The 19701-nt window shown below is 42.7% G+C and overlaps 1 protein-coding gene across 5 annotated transcripts in view; it reads left to right on the plus strand.

The window, feature by feature from the left end:
* TEDC1 (tubulin epsilon and delta complex 1) overlaps positions 1 to 19000 on the plus strand; it is a 76287-nt gene extending 57287 nt beyond the window's left edge. For all 5 annotated transcript variants that reach the window (XM_030495017.1, XM_030495020.1, XM_030495019.2 and 2 more), the window contains one exon: positions 17752 to 19000. In XM_030495017.1, coding sequence (XP_030350877.1) covers positions 17752 to 18111 — 360 coding nt within the window. In that variant the 3' untranslated portion in view covers positions 18112 to 19000. The remainder of the gene's footprint in view (positions 1 to 17751) is intronic.
* The last annotated feature ends 701 nt before the right edge of the window (positions 19001 to 19701 follow it).

A 19701-nucleotide genomic window follows, 5' to 3' on the forward strand; every position in this document is an offset into this window, starting at 1 on the left:
GTTGCACACGCAGACTTGATAGGGATAGGAGGATTCAGGGCTGCCCAATTCAGAAGAGATTCCCTTTAGATTCATAGTGTGTTGGGGAGGGGCTGTAGGGGACAGGCATGTTTTGTTTTCTCTTGCTGGGGAGAGGGGAGGTGCAGGGGTGGTCAGTGGTGGTGGCAGGAGTGGCCTGGGACACCCCATCAGGTGGAGATGGTGGGGACTGAAACACAGAGGCCTTTCACTTCATCCTAAGAGTCCTGTGATTCACTCAAACATTTTGCCACTGCCAACTCATCACAGCACACTGCTGGAGACCTTGTGAAGTCTAATAAAAGGAGATTTTTTTCCTAAGGATCTTGCATTTATAAAATACTGAATGGGTTTTGACGCATTTTGGTTTAAGGCTTCGTTATTTGAAGTAGGGAAGCAGTTCCAGAGGCTGATGCTGAAACATAGTTCTACATACTTAGGGATTTATTTTTGTTTGTTTGTTTGTTTTCTTACTGAGATTGAGTTGAATTTTATCTACTCAAACTAATGCGCTTCCAAAGTTTTTCTATATGCCTCATAATAAATTGGAGGGGGGCATGAGGAACTGTGGGTACCGTAGTAGCCACTGCTAGTGCTTGGTGGCTGTGCTGTGTGTGTGGCTAACCTGCGTGAAAGTAAAGGCACGTGCAGTGCATGTGTGCGGGCAAGGAAAATATAAAGTCTTATTATTTCCTCCACGGTGTGAGTGGTGAGGAGCACTGGTGGGGTTGGGTTAGCTACTGGTCTGCTGCATTTCCTCCCGCACCAGTGCAGGGCCAGGATGTGTTTCTGCTGCCTAAAACCTGGGACTTGCAGCAACGGGCCAGCTGAGCTCTCCATGAAGAGCTCTCTGCAGGCTTGTCAAAAGCTCTTTCTTTAAAAGTAAACTGTTCACATTGCATCTTTGCTATTGCTGCTGCTTACTCTAGTTCTCTGGGCTTTCTGCTAATATGAAGATATTAGTGTAGTGAGTAGTTAATTAACCAGGCTGTCTGCGGTGCAGGAAGTGGAGGGAATGGTTCAGTGCCAGCCTATTTCCTCAGTCAGCACATTCCCTTCCCCTGCCCCTTCCCTGGTCCCAGAGCATTTCTGTGTTCTACTTTGTGTTTGAAACCTCCATCTGGAGCACCGAGCAGCTGTCAGTAGAGCTTTTCATGCAAGAAGAAATTGAAGAACTAGCAAGGCCACAAGAGCAGCTTTTGGAAGTGCATGGTTGGCTGGGCCCAGATGCCTGGAAGGGGGAGGAAACCCAGAGAGATCAGCAGAAACATCCGTCAGAGGGAGCAATGGAGGACATGGATAGGAGGATGGCAAGGAGGGACAAGGCTAATGGCTTTTATGTGGAGTTCTTTAGTTAAATGTAGGATTAAATTTGCTGTTGATGGAATTTGCATAGTATTAGCCAATTTAGGTTATTAGAAAGCATGGATGTGCTGTAAAACAGTAGGAAGTAAGATCCTAATCTTTGTATTCACTTATTGCTCATGTATTTTCTTGCACTGGTTTATTTGTCACCTACCAATAGTCCTAGCAGGAGATCTAAGGCTGCTTGCCCATGAAGATCCAAGTGGTTGCTCCTGGAGGGCAGTGTGCTCTACCTTGTGTTGGAAGGAGGAAAGAAGCAATCTCCATGTGTTGGTTGTCCTCTTAACAGCAGGACCTAACGTTTGCGTTAGAACTGAGGCCCCTAGCTAGCCTGGTTTAGGGCTGGCATGCATGTGGAAAGTTCCTGCAGATAAGCAGACCTGGGAGATTTTTGTAAGAATCTTACTTGTTTCTGAGAACTGTGTGCAGGTTGGTCAGACTTGAATAGTCAGTGTAAGCTTGCAGCATACAAAGAGATTAAAAAGATTCTTTGTTTGCAGATGCAACTTACTGTGCAGATTGCTGAATGAGTGCAGAACTGCGTGAGAGACAGAGACTATGTACCAGTAGCTAAATCAGCAAACCAATTTCAAACACACAAAAACTGTAACTGGAAATAAATTACCTAGCCTGACATTTTTCATGGGGCTTATGTATTCTAAAAGACTCCAGCTCCTTAGGGAAGAGAGAAACATTAAAAATTTGAGAGCCCTCTCCTGTTTTGTGTGCAGAACTCTGGGGTTTGAATTAAGCGTGGGTGAGTTTTTCTTGCTTCCCAAAATATGCCTTTCTTTGCTGAAATGCAGAATGTTTGCTCAGGTGACAGTATCAGTTAAAGTATAATCAATAACCAGTGTTAATATTTTACTTCTGTTATTTGCCAGGATTTTGGATACCGACCAAGGCAATGAAACGTAGTAAATGCAGCTGAAGAATTACACTCCAATAAATTTTAGATGAGCTTTATTTAATAATAAACTGTAAAAAAAACTATTCCAATGAGAGTCTGTGTTTCATAGATGCTGTAAATGTTTTAGTGCATTTTTAAGAAATAATAAGTGTAGTACTTAGGTATTTACACAGTTAAAGCACACAATAAAACATGGATGAAGGCTAGGAATGCCTGTAGGGGTCAGATATGTAAGGTATGTAAGATCACGGGTCTCAGCACCACATTTATCTTTTGAATATGAAAAGCTTGGAGGCTGGTGGGTGGGATTTGAGGTATCTGTGACTATAAGATTTCTGGATTTTGAGACTCTCTTGCAATTGGTGAGCCACTGTAACAAACATTGTCCTCTACAAGGGCAATATCTTGGGGACATAGCTAATTCTGGCTGACAGAGGCCATATTAAACACCATAGCCAGTAGCTGTATTTTAGGGCAGCTCTACCAGAAACAGTGGGTTTTACTGAACCTTCCAGAATGGGTTTTGAGGACAATAACTTCCAGGAGGTATCTGGCTTACTTTACAGCTCTGGGCAGACTGCTGGGATGGGTTCCTCCTCCTCCAGCAAGAGTTACAAGTGTTGCGTACTTTGCAGTAGTGTTTGCTTTTTAGGTGGGTTGATAGAGGTGCTTTTAGGAGGACTGTTTGCATTCATGTATTCAAAGCTTAACTTTAATGTTTTTTTTCCCCTTAACCTTGGCCTTTTTCTCTGTCTGCCCTGAAATCAAGGGTACTTGATCACAACAGAACAAAGTATCCAACTCATTTCTGTGTCTTTGTCCCTTCTGCTTGTAGATGAGCTGACATAAAAGTAGATCTCTAAATTAATCATAGAATCATAGAATAGTAAGGGTTGGAAAGGACCTTAAGATCATCTAGTTCCAACCCCCCTGCCATAGGCAGGGACACCTTGCACTAAACCATGTGGTCCAAGGTTCTGTCCAGCCTGGCCTTGAACACCGCCAGGGATGGAGCATCCACAACCTCCCTGGGCAACCCATTCCAGTGCTTCACCACCCTCACTGTGAAGAACTTCCTCCTTATGTCTAATCTAAACTTCCCCTGTTTAAGTTTGAACCCATTACCCCTTGTCCTACCACTACAGTCCCTAAGGAAGAGTCCCTCCCCAGCATCCTTATAGACCCCCTTCAGATACTGGAAGGCTGCTATGAGGTCTCCACACAGCCTTCTCTTCTCCAGGCTGAACAGCCCCAACTCTCTCAGCCTGTCTTCATACGGGAGGTGCTCCAGCCCCCTAATCATCCTCGTGGCCCTCCTCTGGACTCGCTCCAACAGCTCCATGTCCTTTTTATGTTGAGGACACCAGAACTGTACGCAGTACTCCAAGTGAGGTCTCACAAGAGCAGAGTAGAGGGGCAGGATCACCTCCTTCGACCTGCTGGTCACGCTTCTTTTGATGCAGCCCAGGATACGGTTGGCTTTCTGGGCTGCAAGCGCACACTGCTGGCTCATGTTAAGCTTCTCATCAACCAACACCCCCAAGTCCTTCTCCGCAGGGCTGCTCTGAATCTCTTCTCCACTCAGCCTGTAGCAGTGCCTGGGATTGCCCCGACCCAGGTGTAGGACCTTACACTTGGCTTGGTTAAACTTCTTAAGGCTGGCATCGGCCCACCTCACAAGCATGTCAAGGTCCCTCTGGATGGCATCCCTTCCCTCCAGCTATCAACCGAACCACACAGCTTGGTGTCGTCGGCAAACTTGCTGAGGGCGCACTCAATCCCACTGTCCATGTCGCCAACAAAGATGTTGAACAGAACCGGTCCCAACGCCGATCCCTGAGGGACACCACTCGTTACTGTTTTCCAACTGGACATCGAGCCATTTACCACAACTCTTTGCGTGCGGCCATCGAGCCAGTTCTTTATCCACCGAGTGGTCCATCCATCAAATCAATGTCTCTCCAATTTAGAGACAAGGATGTCATGCGGGACAGTGTCAAACGCTTTGCACAAGTCCAGGTAGATGACGTCAACTGCTCTGCCCCTGTCCATCAGTTCTGTGGCTCCATCATAGAAGGCCACCAAATTGGTCAGGCAGGATTTCCCCTTAGTGAAGCCATGTTGACTGTCACCAACCACCTCGTTGTTTTTCATGTGCCTTAGCATGTTTTCCAGGAGAAACTGTTCCAAGATTTTGCCAGGCACAGAGGTGAGGCTGACTGGTCCATAGTTTCCCAGGTCTGTAGTTTCCCGGGTCTTCCACCTTCCTCTTCTTGAAAATGGGGGTTATATCACCCTTCTTCCAGTCATCAGGAACTTCACCTGACTGCCAGGATTTTTCAAATATGATGGACAGTGGTTTAGCAACTTCATTTGCCAGCTAATATTGTCACATCTCTTCTTCCCAGCAAGAAATGCATCTAAGTAAAGCTTTAGCACACTTCTAAGCTCAGAACTCACCATTGCTAACTTTTCATCTTTTCAGATCTCTCAAAACACTGAGAGCTGTTTGATTTTCCCTTTGCAGGCTAGCTGTAGGGCCCGGCCTGTGGCTGCTGCAAGAGTCATGATGGCCATTCAGGCAGCTTCACGTCCACCTACAGCTGCTAGTCACCATGAAAACTGTGAGGTAATAAGAGAAACTGCTTGAATGCATTTGAGGAGTAGTGTCTTTAGAAAATGTCTGCTTTTTCACTGAAACTCTGAAAATGTTTCATGTAGACAAATCTCCATTCACCTCATGCCATAGTTGTGGATAGGCTGGATTGCTGGAGTGACCCTTCGTTGCTCTGGATGCACTGCTCCTGCCTCCCCCAAAAGCGGAGGAAAGAGCTGCAGGACTGGGTGCTGGTGGACATTCTGCAATGGTCATGCAAAGCCTCTGAAAGGGTCAAGAGAGTATTTTCTAACTGAAAACCAAACCAGTCTGGGGGTAAAGAAACTCACTAAAAGTTGTGGCTTGATTTTGTGTGGGGTTTTTTTTGGTGGTTGTTTTTGTTTTATTTTGTTTTTTCCTTGTATTTTTGCATAAGACCCTTTTCTCTAAGTTTGTATGATTAGGTGGTAATACCTTCCTTTCATCAGTGTGTTTTAGGAGTGGTTTGTATAAACATTCCTTTTTTGGCTGTATATACAGGGACTGCAATGCTTGAATTTGCTTCACATCCTGTTCTCCCAAAGCAGGATAATAGAGAGAAGTGCAAGTCGCAAGCAGCAGCGTTTCTCAAGTGGCTACTTCCATGTCGCACAGCGACAAAGCTCTGCTTAAAACAATGTGGGGCCCTCCAAGCCTCTGCAAGTCACTTAGATCTGAGATGATATATCATCAGTGTTTATCTCTGCTGCCCAAGATAAAAGTTTGGAAGAACAAATTGAAAAATAAGTGAGCAATTTATTATACGAAGCAATACTTGTCTGTTGCCTTCCTTTGTAATTTGTAGTTGTCAGGATCTTTTTCAAAGTAGCACTACAGCCTTTTTGCAAGTGTCTAAATTAGTTACACTGACACACTCCAGTTTTCATATCATATATTTTGAGTATGTGCCTATTACTAAATTAATTTCTGTGGTCTTCTAATTGAATTCAAGGATTTTGAAAAGTCTAGAGATAAAACTAGTTAGAAAGAAATTAATTATAAATTAATTGTAATGGAATTTTTTTTTTACTACTGTAAAATGCTGAAGATCTGTAATTTGGAGAAGGAAATAGGAGTTCATCTCTTAACCTCTGTGGTGCACATTCAGAATTGTGTAGCATATGGGACTTTCACAAGCCTGAACTTTGTCTCCTTGTGGTTGATGGTAAGGAATCTGCAAGTTTGATGCTCCTGCCTGGAGTTGTCCTATTTTCCTGAGAGCAGCAGGATTGTACCAGGTGATGGGCTTGTGTATCTTCTCAGGAAGTAGCTGAGGAGGTTTAGTTGAGCTTCATGCTCCAGAGCACAGTAATTCTGGCCATCTTATGTTCTTGCTGATGCTTCATGTCTGCTGTCTTCGTGCTGGCACTGCAAGCATCCTCTTTAGCTGAACAGAGCTGATGCAGAAATTGCTGATTTCTTTGAAGACCATTTATTATTTTATGATTTGTTGCTGGCTGGTTCTGTCCACAAAGTTGCTGCAATAGAATAAACACATTACATTCTTTGCATTTCGTTGTTCTCCTCAGAAGTTGACCACTGCACAAGCAACTTACTCATGCCAAAAATCTCGGGAACAGAGTTCAGAAAATACTCATACAACAGGAAACTTCTTTGTAGCTTTGTGTGAGAGGGATGTGCCTCATGAGGCTTTCAGTATTGCTGCCTTTGTTCTGGGCTGTTTGTCTCAGGTCTATCCTTTAGCAGTCCAACCCAAGGGCTGACCTTGAAGCAACTGCCTCTTTGTGTATCTCTTCGAGGGTATCACTCTCCAAGTGAGGGCCACTGTCCTGGTTTCAGCTGTAACTGAGATATTTTTCTTCCTAGTAGCTGGTGCAGGGCTGTGTTTTGGCTTTAGTCTGAGAACAATGCTGATAACACACTCATGTTTTAGTTGTTGCTCAGTAGTGCTTACCCTGATCAAGGACTTTTCAGTCTCTCATGCTCTGCCAGTGAGGACGGGCACAAGAAGCCATGGAGGAGCAGAGACAGGACACCTGACCCAAAATAGCCAAAGGGGTATTGCATCCCACAGCACGTCGTGCTCAGTGTAGAAACTGGGGGAGGGTTACCCAGAAGGGATCGATCGCTGCTTGGATCAGGCTGGGCAGCAGTCAGTGGGTGGTGAGCAATTGTATTGTGCATCACTTGTGTTTTGTGAGCTTTCATTTATAGGTGTTTTTCCTTTTTTTTTTTTTATTTCTGTTCCCTATTATCACTATATTTTACTTTATTGTAGTTATTAAACTGTTCTTATCTCAATCCACGGGTTTTACATTCTCTTGATTCTCCTCCCCATCCCACCCGGAGAGGGGAAAGGGTGAGGGTGGGCGAGTGGCTGCGTGGTACTGAGTTACTGGGTGGGTTTAAACCATGACAGCCAGATGATGCTCTGAGGGCTGGAGCACCTCTCCTATGAAAACAGGCTGAGAGGGTTGGGGCTGTTCAGCCTAGAGAAGAAGGGGCTCTGGGAGACCTTAGAGCAGTTTCCAGTACCTAAAGGGAGCCTACAAGAAATTTGGAGAGGGAATTTTTGCAAGGATATGTAGGGATAGGACAAGAGGAAATGGTTTTAAGCTTACAGAGGGTAAGATTTAGAGTAGATACTAGGAAGAAATTCTTCACTTTGAGGGTGGCGAGGCATGGAACAGCTTGCCCCAAGAAGTTGTGGCTGCCCCATCCCTGGAAGTGTTCAAGGCCAGGCTGGGGCTTTAAGCAACCTGGTCTAGTGGAAGGTGTCTCTGCCCATGGCAAGGGGTTGGAACTGGGCGATCTCTAAGGTCTCTTCCAACCCAAACCATTCTGTGATTGTGTAGGATGCAGTGCATCTCTGTTGCAGGAAAGCTGGATGAAGCCCTTACTGAAAGCAAGCCTGCTCACAGCAGTCACAGAGTTCAGTTGATTTAAGGTCTAAGAGGATTAATTTCCCTTTTGCTTTGCCTGTGGGACAGATGTTTGTAAGCTAAGCAAACAGGCAATGCTTTTATCAGTTGTGTGGTTTTGTGTTTTATATTGATATTTGGAGGTATATTTTGTAGTTTTCTGGTAAAGGCCCTGAAAAATATTGATATTGTTATTTTCCTGTTTTCTTAATCCTGTATCATTTTCCTTTATCTTAAGCTAAACTGACTTTTCTGACTCTTATCAATGTATTTAGATACATCAGTCTAAATATAGACCCATTTGATTATATCTTAAAAAAAACCGCAAACCAACCAACCAACCAAAAAATGCCACAAATCAAAAACCCTCAGAACAAACCAAACCAACCCAACAAAAATCTTAACCATTCAGACAAGTTCAGGTCACTCCTTTTTATAAAGTTCTTTCATTCAAATGCTTTAATTAACTTCTAACTTTCCATTACTATGCTTCCTCACCATCTAAAGTTTTCCATTGGAGAAGAGCATGGATGTTGTTCTGAAGGCTTACGAAGGGCTTTGCAGTATTCAGTGTATACAGTAAAAGGAAGCACAGAGCAGCAGTGCCATACCAGACCATGGCAGCTGTTCTCATTGGATGCAGCCATGTGCGTTCCTGGTATTACAACTATATTTTTAGTTTCTTCTCAGAGGACTCCTCCCCCAGTTAAAAGATGGCCTTCTATTCCTGTATGAAATAGGTTCATTGCCTCTCTGTGGCTTCCCTGTCAATCTGTTTTGGGTTGACAATAGGTGTGCCTGGGAGCTAACATTTCAGTAGTGAATATCTTGCTTTAGCATGCATAAGATGGAGATTAATACATTCCTCTCTAATTGCAGGAAATTGCAAATCCCAGGAAAATTTAGAATGCAGCTGCTTGTATAATTACATCTTCTGTCAGTTGTTATAGCTCAGCTTTACAACCCTTCTAAAATGTCTTCATAGTTTATAGTACAAATAATGCACCCGTTAATATTGCTTTGGGATCACCCTTTTCCTTTATTCACCACCAGTTCCTAGGGCCTAAGATTTTTGCTCTTGCTGAACTAATAACAAGTTAAGAATTAGTAATTATGTTAAGGTGAAATTCTGCTTTAGCTGTTTATAGTTATTGTTAAGCCAAAAGAAATTATATGAGTTTCATACTGTTGCTGGGCTTTTGGTTTAGTAAGAAATACCCATGTGTGTTCCTCAAACCAGTTAGACCTGCGTACAGCATCAGGTTTTGGATACATGCAAACCTTTCCATTTCGTGGCCTTAGGAAATAGAAGGTAATGGGTCATGTAGAAGTTGTTAGATTATTGGCAACTAAGTGTTGCTATCTGCTTCTGGTCATTAAATGGAGGATAATATATAGATCACAATTTGGAGCTTAATGAGATGTGTTGGCCCCACTTAAACCACCATTACAACTGGAAAATGGTTGAAAGGTTGGAAAGGATTAAAGGAGGTGTAATAAAGGAAGTATTTGGTTTGTCTTTTTGAGAGGTGAGAAGAGTGTGATTTAACCAAGGCAAAGTTACAGCTGGATCATGTTCTGCAAGTTCTTAGACAGAAGTGGAGTTTTGAGAATATAAGACTTCAGATGAAAGACCCAGTGGCTGAGGCAGAACTCACTGAAAAGGGACATATTTTTAACCATAGATGTATTTCACTGCTGAGATAACACAGTGATAGGGTAGTTTCTCAATCTGCTGGAGCCTGTGTTTAAAAAAAAACAGAAGTACATGTTTCCAGAATAGACCCTGTAGCTTACCAAAATGTAGTAGAGCATTGCAGAAATTACTAGGTGAGATACTGTAGCCTGTGCTTTGTGGTAGGTTAGACTTATCAAACAGTTTATTATGCCTTTAAATCCATAAATGCATGAGAACTGGTATTAAATGGGCTATATCAGAAGAATACCAAGGATCTCACAAGAAGAAAGAAACCTCATTTGGGCAGGACAGCGTGGGAAGTGTTCAGCTATTAAAATAGACAATTACGATTTCCAGCATTTTTAACTGGTTACTCTTCAGTGTGCAGAAATTACTGCAGAAAATTAAAAACCTTGAAAGCTTACAGCAAAGAAGCTTGATTCAATGAGACAAGTTTTATAGAGCTGCAGAATAACTCTGTAACTTTCTTAGAGGTTTGAAATTACGTTTGGGCAAGTTACTATAAAACATGAATTTGAAATTAGAGTAAGGTATTTTTTTGTACTAAAACACCTGCTTACTCAGTGTTGTAGTGTTCCCAGAACAGCTGAATGCAGATATTGCTTTTGCTTTAAGTCATGTTTTTGGTTTTGTTTTTTTCTATATAAGCAGCAGAATGCATTTAGATGTTTTTCTGAAGATTGGGGGTCTGATTTTATTGGAATTCACTGTTCAGCAAATGTTTGAACTTCTTTGTAGGCTCTGCAGGGTCCTGTCTCCCCCGCTCCATAATTTTTCCCAGAAGTGGGAGCTGCAGGATTTGATTTTCCATCACTTACTTACATATTCACAGCATCCCTTGAAATGGTGCCTTTCTCTCCTTCTCTGAGGCTGAATGGGTCACTGTCTTATTACTAAGGAAGAATTCATCATACACATAAACATGATTGTTCAAAAAAAAAGAAGAGGGGGTGTGTGTGCAAACATAAGAAACCGTCCATGTAGCCAAGCTATTATTTGTTTATTGTTAAAGAAGTGTAAAGCCCTCATTCTATTTATGCATGAAAAGGGCTTTATTTTAGTGCCTTTGGGGACACACAAGCACACAAAACACTTGAGTTATAAATAACTGTTCTGTACAGAAAACAGTGACAAACTTGGAGAGCCATAGTGTTGACTTGTTCAGTTCTTGCTATCTCTAATGATCTTTAAGATGAATTCTGCTTGGGCATCTCCTTTCACAGACAGACCATGGTGCTTGTTTTTCAGCACTGCTCTGCATGCAGCAAGGTGTGCAGAATGTGTATTGTATAGCCAGGAAATTCTTGTATAGAAGCACAGAGAGGTTGTGGGTGGGCATTGTGGGATCCCTGCGACTGTTTTTCTTGTATTCCACTTTTATTTAATGCTTACAGATCTTTCTGCTGCATTTAATGCTTACAGATCTTTCTGCTGCGCTTATAGTGGACTCTGTCCTTCACCCTTCTATGTTATTGACACTTTTGCTTATTACTTCCTTTGCTCTCTTTCCTTTTGTACTTGGTGCTGTTTTTACAGTGCTGACAAGGAGGGCTTCTTAAAAGTAGTCTGCAAATCCTTCTCTATCCTGTTTTCTGTATCCTAGATAGACTCTCAGCTGGGATTGCAGTTCTGCAAGGTTTTTCTTGGTGGGGTGGTAGTGGAATAAACAACTAGATACAAACTGCAAGACAGCAAAAGGTATGAACAATGGTCATCTGAAAAGTGTTATTCAGGCTTGGACTGATTAATGACAAGTGTTAGCAAGATTCAGACCCTGGACAGATCTGGCTTCCAGCCTGGAGACTGAAACTCCTAAACTAGCCTTAATTCGCCATGCCTGTTTTCTAGCACTCAGCTGTCAGGATTTCTGCACAGCAGTCTCTGAGCATGCCAGTATGTCTGTGCTTTATCCTGCTTTCATTTTTCACTTATAGATCTTTATCTATAATTGATGCTTGTCTGTTGAATGAGTCTGCTCAGTATACATAGAGACTGAAAGCTCTGAGAAGCTCGTCTAACCTGGAGTATGTCTCCCAGTGCCTGTGCTTGGGCTATTGCGATGTGCCGGGAAGCCGTTGGGAGCCAGGCAGGTGAGGTCACTGGCTGGCCCGGCAGGTCTATTCTATTTCTGCAGTCTGGCCCCTCATTAATCATGTAGTTCCAGGCGTGTCATATTCCACTTCACTCTTCAACTCCCCAGGTACAGGGGGCCATCTTAGATGTGGTAGCTTTAAAATAAAGCTTGGAAATGAGCTTCCTTTAGGAATAAAACATTCTGCAAGTCAAATGCTGTTTGGTGTTTCCAGAGGAACTAGATGAGTTTATGAAAGGTGTTGGGTGATTATACCCTGATAGAAAAGGCAGTATGACTTGGTGGCTTGGATATTGCATCCATTTATATTTCCTAATTTCCTTTCACTCCCCAACCCAAAAAGACAAGATCTGAGATTTTTCTGTGTAGTATCTGTCTGTACAGAATGGCAAGAATAATTTGTGTTTCATGCTGTATGCATATGGGGTCTTTTCCCTATTCATGAGAGAAATAAGAGAGGAGGAGTGGACAGATAGGACTGGAGGCAGAAAGTGTGCTATTTCTAAGCTCGTGCAGTTTGTTTTTCTGAACAATACTGTTATTACAGCCACTTCTGCAAAACTAGAATAATTTGAAGAGATTGTGATTTAAAAAATAATTACATGATTCTGGTCTTTATCATCCACTTCAAGAGGAGCACCAACAATTTGGTTTGCTGCTCCTTCCTCGAAGTTGGCAACAACACAATCATAAAATGGAAATGCTCCTATGCCTCCCCCTGCTCTATTCCTCAAAATAGGTGTTTGGACCTTTCATTGCTGTTACATATTAAACTTTATCTCTAGTTAGTGGCTTCCTTCAAGTACGTAACCGAAGGCAGAACATTCATTTGGTTTCTGAGGCTTTTAGGTTGCCGTGTAAAGTTTTAAAAGCTAAAATGTTGATTTCAGCATTTGGAAGATTGTCACTTTTGTTAGGTCATTACTGTAAATGATTTAAATAACATAATGTTATTTAAATAACATCATCTTTAAAAAGACATCTAGATCTCTTAGCATCTCTTTGGGATGTCTTGCATGTTGGTAAAATTCTCTCCAAATAAGTTCACATTCAGCTTGCTCCTTAACAGAAAAAGAACCATTTTGTGCATAATTTTTACTGTACTTTTCATTAGTAAGCTGTTAACACTCTGAGACGGATCAGTCTTTCAGTGATGTTTGAGCCATGCAGAATGACACGAAGTGCTTGGGAAGTTCATTATCCACAAGGTTGCAGGCAAATGTGAGAGAGCTGAGGAAACCACAGCAGTAATTGTGGAGGGCTGGAAGGTCTCCTCTTTGAGGAGAGATAAATGAGCTAAATGTGTAGGTCAACTAAGCAGTTGATAGAAGTAGACCTCCACAAGATGAGCAGCTGAAAGCCTGGGACTGTCCACATGATGAATTAGCATACATCCAGAGGAGGTGCATCTGGGTATTACTGTTCTGGCCTCAAAACAGTGGAACATGCGAAGAAACTGGATGGCAGCTTATTTAAAATATGTGACTCCTTTTCCATGATTTGCCTGCTGAACTCATTGCTGTAAAATTTATTCAGAAGATTCCCAGGACTGAAAATAGCTGAGATAGCTGTCTGGATGAAAAGGACAGCCAGTAGTATCTCAGGTTAGAAGAAATTTCAGAGAAGGTGGGGATGAGGCAGTGCTGGGAAAATGAACCATGTGCGTAGATGTTTGCAGGCTTGAAGTCTCTCCTGCGCATCAGTGCATCAGTTAATCCACCATGGTGGGGACTGAGCCAAGCTGCCTGCTCAGCCTGTTTTCTGGATATGCCTCACCTTGCTGCCCCTTTCCAGCTCTGGACTGGGCCCACCCTTTTCTATTTTGGCTTGGCCATTTTCCTCAGCCTGAACTTTTTTGGAAACGCAGCATCAGTCATGGCGCTGTCCCTGGGGAGATGGAAATCCTTTCCACACTTGATGGATGTCCTTCCTGGCTTAATTCCAGGATGTCAGGAACTAGAGGCCACCTGTCTCTGCCCACTCTCCAGTTGACGTTGAAGAGATCCATTTCATTCTAGTGCTTATTCCTTTGCATATTCCCACGTGTGAATCTGCCAGCAATGTCTGTGCATATCACAACCCTTTGCACTGTACCAGCTTTGGGAAGGGCAGCACAGGCTGTCTGTCACTTCCATCCCTTTTCAGTCCATAATCTAAGATGCAATACTTCTATCTGTAACTACACTTATTCACTGGCTTCTCCTTAGAACATGAAAATTATTATAGTTTTCTCTTTTGCTTTTAGTTTTTAATACCTTTTGAAAACCTACGGTGGTCTTTTGGAAGACTGAAGTTATTTAAAAGGAAATAATCTAGGAGCACTTGGAGCAGTTTGGCCACTATCCTGTCCCAGACAGCAGTCGGTGACATGGTGAGGTGAAGGGCTAAAAGGAGCCCAGCTGGAGTACTTGCCTTGGTGTTCGCTTGTGGCATCTGTCCATATGCAGCCGTTGTAGGACTGGTGAGGACAGTCGTATGCCATGGGAGGTTCCTGATAGCTTATAGTGGTCTTAGGAATGGGAAAGCTGGTAGGGTACGTTGACCGTGGAGTGCGGAGAGGGACAGCACACTTCCACAGTCTCAGTTACAGCATCTGTGAGTGACTGCTCTGTTGTGCTGTTGTGAACAGCTCACCAGATTAGTACTCGCTGCATAGTGGGATCTGTGTCAGTTTGAAGATGCTGATTCCCCTTCAGCCGATTCCCTCTACATTTGGTGTGGCTTTTCTCAAAATGCACCATGTCCCTTTGGGATGAGGTTGGTTTTGTAGAAGTGGAAACAACGATTATCATGTTGTTGTATTTATGCAGAGAGGATGTGCAGCAGTTGTCAGACAGCACTACGTACCTAATTGGGAATTCAACTTCCAGCTGGTAGATTGAGACTGAAAGGCATAGCAGTGGGATAGAGACGGGCAGGCACAAAATGCTGAGGCTCCTAATCTATTACAATATGTTTGTTTAATACAAAGTGGTCTGCTGAGATTGTGTTGCAGTGTAGAATAATCATTGTGTGCTGACTAATGGGAGACAGCAAGCTGTTAAAGAGCATCAATTAACTATACAAGAGGAGGTTATTGAGTATTATCACAAGTGCTCAGTATGTGAAGAGTAAAGAATATTACTTGAAGGTAACCCTCAGAGATTTTTAGCTATTGAGATCTACAGACTGTAACAAGAGTATTTGGCATACATATGGTTGCAGAGCTTACCATGAAGAACAGTGCAAAAAGGAACTTGAGCTAGCTTTCCAGCTCCAGATTGCGCTGAGACAAAATAAATAGTGCTTTGCTAAACTTATTCTCTTATTTCATATTCATTATTTTGAAAATTTACCCTGTTAAATTTATCTAGTGTCAGCCCAGGAAATATTGTTCCTCTTTGCAGAAGATAAAATGTGCAGTACCCTTCTGATACTCAGATGTCAGGATTTGGTATACTACTTCTGCTTCCCTGACTGCCTAACTGTAAGGCTGTTGTCATTGTCCTTACAGCTGCTCCTGCTTCAGTATAGTAATTCCTATTCCTGCTATTGCTGTGAGTTAGAACTTAGCGCACTTAATGCTGAGAGGAGCATGCTCTTCCATCATGTGCCTTGCACAATGGATAATAAAATTCTCCAATTTTGGACTGTGAAGAGTATGAAAACCTATGTTCCATTAGAGTACTTTTACATAGCCCTACTAGTATTCTGTCTGAGTTTAATGTGAAAAATAAATCACATTTTGTGGGCTCTGTTTGCTGAGTGATTTTATTCTTTGTAAGTAACGGGAAATTTTTTCCATCCTGGATTCCATCATTCAATCCATTTTGTGCAAACAAAATTTTCCATTTATTCATTGGCAGTGGAGAGACCAGATAACATCGAATTTATTTTTTTCGGTTTTGTTTCTTCTAAAGTGGTGTTACAGAATTGGACCTTGGATATTGTTTTAGCCAACACCAAGAGATGTCCTGGAATTCCTTGGAGATTATGATAAAGAGAAAGCCTTGATTTTTGGACAAGGATAAAGACAGGCTTCTCTTGGCATCTACTCTCTATTCAGATGGCTTAATCAACAGAGGTCTTCCTTAGTGGATGGTTCTGCATTGATGAGGCCTTTAACATGTTAGGAAAAATTCAGAGAAATTTACTCTTTTTCTGATTTGATTGATTTTCTTAATCTGTTTTTGAGCGAGGGCAGGGGGAGAGAATAACAAATCAGAAGAGGATTAATTACTTGGCTGAAAAACTCAAGAAGATGGATGAAAAATGTGGGATGAGTGAAGTTGTGGTGAAGTTGGTGTCAGTGGGGAAATTCAACTGTGACTGCAGCCCTTGTGCCTCCTGTGTTTCATACCGTAAGAAAACATAGGCTGATCTCTACGTCATAAGCTTCTGAATTGGTTTCAATAGTGAAATCCTCCCAACTAATCTATGGAAAAAACACACCTTTTTTCTCCAGGTGTGGTAGCTGAGCAGTTGTAGCTTGGCAGTGGCAAAGGCAGGGGAGGCTTTGCTACCTTAGGAGTCTTGTCCTTGCATCTGGTGCTGCTTTGAGCTCTGACCAATCTCTGATGCTTCAGAGAGACAGCAAAATATCCCAGACTTTACAGGGAATTTGTCAAAGTGCTAATGTATGAGGTACCAATATCTTAATGCAGATCTGCAGATTTAAAACCCTAAGGAGTTGTTAGTTTCACCCGCAGCCAGGGAAGGGATGGGTTGTAGAGCAGTTTCAAGGCTGGAAGGGGTATCATTAGCACTGAGCTTGACCTGAGCTGAGCTTTGGCCAAGGGATTCATCCCTGGAGCTGCAATGAAGCATTTCATGGTCCATTATCCTCACAGTAGGAAACAATGTCTTATTCCGAAACAGAATAGTAAACTCAAATTTTCATCCATTTGAGCTTCTTATGGCTTTGTCAGCAGAGTCTGGTCTCTCACCACCTTCTTTATCACTTTCTTTTAGGCTCTAAACCAAATTATATATTTGTCTCTGTTAACGGAATAGTTTGAGCTCTTGAAGTTTCATAGTATAAGGCTTCTTTTCTGGGTTGCAAGTCATTGCATGACCTGCCTTTGAATCCTCATCTGTTTCCCTGTGGGTTTTTTTTCAAGCATGAACTCGAGAACTGTGCACAAGTTCCAGGAGAGCTCTGGGATTTGTGCAGGTTGCAGAGGCAGCATCACTTTTCTGAAACTTTGCTGCTTTTTGGCTGAGCTGATTTGGCAGCTTGTTGCTGTAACAGAAACAGAAAATGTCATTGGACCAAGAGCCGTTTCCCTGAAGGCCTTAGCAGGATACCTCTTCTTATGGATGTTTCTTCACTGACAACTACATTTTTAGATGAGTCACTGAATTTATGTTCAATCCACTAGTAAAACTGGCAAGGCAATTACCATCTTGCAAGTTCTTCAAATCAAATTGTTAGAGAACATTAAATCAAATGCTTTGGAGAAATCCCAGTATATACAATTGCTTTTATCGTCCAGACTGATTCTGTCATAAGAAAAGCTTTGTTTTACTGTGCTGCATCTTCAAGTGAGAGTGTGCTGTCTGGTACTCATTGTGGTCTTAGCCTCTACTTCTTTGTCTCTGCTCCATAATTTTCCTTCTCCTATTTCTTACCTCATAATGAGAATTAAGAATTAAGGAATTTCTAGCTTACAGTTGTCATCCCTACTTTTTAGAATTGCCAAGTACAGAAAGCATTTGCAAACTGGAATAAGACTGTTAGTCATGAGGCAATTAATCTGTTATGACAGTGTGGCGGCTTAAAGCACAATCGTGATGGAAGTCACTCTGATGGGTCTCCCTTTTTGCCCTGTGTATTTTGCTTTGAAGTCAAACCACCCACTCCTGGGTTAAGAGGAAAGCGTGCAGAGCCCTTGTGTATAGTCATCAATGGAGGGGTTGGTGGACTGTGAATCTGCAAAGAAAAGACTACAGGCAGCTTTTTTGTCACTGAGGCTGTTACCTGGTAGAAGGCACATGTTAGCTTAATTCAGTTTTCACTGCCATGCACTTAGGCTTACACTCACAGTGGGCTTTTTTCTCTTTGGTACATCCTAGTTCAGTGATGACATTTTGTGTTGTTTCCTGGCAGGACGATTTTTTTCACAGAAATCTACCATACTATTTTTTTCCCCTTTTTCCTTCTCTCTACAGGTGAAAACAAGAGAGGAAGAGCTACAGAAGGAGGGGTTCTCTGCCACTGCTAGAAAGATACAGGAAAGTGTTGAACTAAAACTGTTAGATCTTACATACCTTTGTGCTCCCCCCCAAAAAAGAATGCACGGTTCGCACAGACTCGTGTTCAGAAACAAACATCCTGCCAGCAAAATGGGCTTTGGTAGGTCTGTATCCAAGGAGCCTGTTTCAGCTGTCAGTGCTACAGAGGTGATCAGAGAACTGCAGATGACAGAGGCCAGCCTGGAGAGAGAGCTGAAGCAGCTGCAGGAAGAGTGCAGACAGAGGCTAGATGAAGTTGCAGAAGGGTTGGATGGAGTGATTTGTATCTCCCCTTGAAAAGGTAAAGCTGGACTGAGAAGAGCAAAGGAATAGACTTGGCTTGATCAGAACATACTCTGCAGCTTGGCATGGGGGAGTGTGAGGTGAGGAGCCAAACGTAATTTCTGATTTTTAAGCATGGCAGTCATAACTTGTTACTGCTTTGTGATTTGCACTGGGGCCATGACCTTGGTGGTTCTCTCTGCAGCCCCTTTATTGCTGACCTTGCCAATTAAATTCTGCAGCAGGCCTTGGCGGGAGTGCGCATAAATCGCCCTTTCATCTTTCAGATTTCTAGTTCTTCTACCAAGCACTGGCCTCTCTTACAGTGCTCAGCTGCTAGGCACAGCATACGTTGAGGCTTCACATTGAAATACTAATTGCATTCAATATTTTCCAGCAAATGGAAGAGTTAATTAGTCAGAAAAATCCAGGTATTGGAGAACATGCAAAGTACCAAAGCTTAGAGAGATTGGAAATGTTCAGGAAGGCATGCTGGTTCAATTCAGCTGGTTTGCATATTTGTGGCAGCTGTAATGCAGTTGTCATAAGGAAAAACAAATACCTAATAATAAATAAAGCTGCACACTGGTTTCATTTATTGGTGTGATGCACTTGAAGTAATTGGCTTCTCAAAGAGAACAAACTAGCAACCTGTTCCACTGAGTTATGAGTCACAATGAGATAACTATGGATCTGCTATAGGAAGTTCCTGTAAAATAGAAATATGACCTTAACTTCCAAGCTTGAGGAGTCTCCAAGTTCTGTCTCTGGAGGCTTCTTCCCCTGGAACATGCAAATGTTTCTCACTTGGCATTCATTTCCTACCCTTCTCTGTTTTGCTTTCACCAAAGAATATTTTTATATTCTGGTCGTACACTTTCAGAATAAATAAATTTTGAGAAAACAGCTTGCTTTTCATTTGTGAATTGCTGTGAGCAATGGGCTTTCCTCCGTCTGGATTTCTGTCTACTACCCCAGCTCAGTGGTGTCACTGATTTACCAGCTGCTCTCGGCTCAATCAACAGCCAAATATCAGGAATCTTTAAGGACCTTCTTCCTGGCATCAGTACGATTGCTGCTCTTCAGGGAGACCATGTGCAGGTGGGAAGGGGTGGACAAGGCTCAGGTCTCCTAGTTTCTACTCCACCAAGTAAACTTCAGAATCTTCCAGACACTGCTCATTTGCACCACTCGCATGGTTCTTTTTGCAGGAGTGAGTGGCAATGCAAATGTCAGTGGAGAGCCACACAGGGGAAGGGCTGGTTTTCCCTGGCTTGACCTCGTTGAATGCGCCATTGCTGGTAGGCCAGGAGTATTGAAGCTCAGTTGAATATGGGCCAAGTTTCAGACAGCCTTTCTTCTGTTTGGACCAGGGGGCTTGTCCAAGGACCAAGCTTGAGCAAAGCTGGTGCGAAGTGCAATTCTTAGCTAAAGGCCTCAACTCCAGTGAGCCCTACACAGATGGGAGTAGCCCCTGGGAGGGGGGTGTGCATTGACCGAGGCTGTTGTCTACAACCAGCTTGCCTGCTGTCAGCTGGCATGAGGGGTGACAAGCATAGTCCTGGGAGCCCAGTGGGCCAGTGAGATCCATCTCTGGGGCAGGTG

This window comes from Strigops habroptila, chromosome 8, assembly GCF_004027225.2.
Source record: "Strigops habroptila isolate Jane chromosome 8, bStrHab1.2.pri, whole genome shotgun sequence".
Classification (NCBI taxonomy): Eukaryota; Metazoa; Chordata; class Aves; order Psittaciformes; family Psittacidae; genus Strigops; species Strigops habroptila.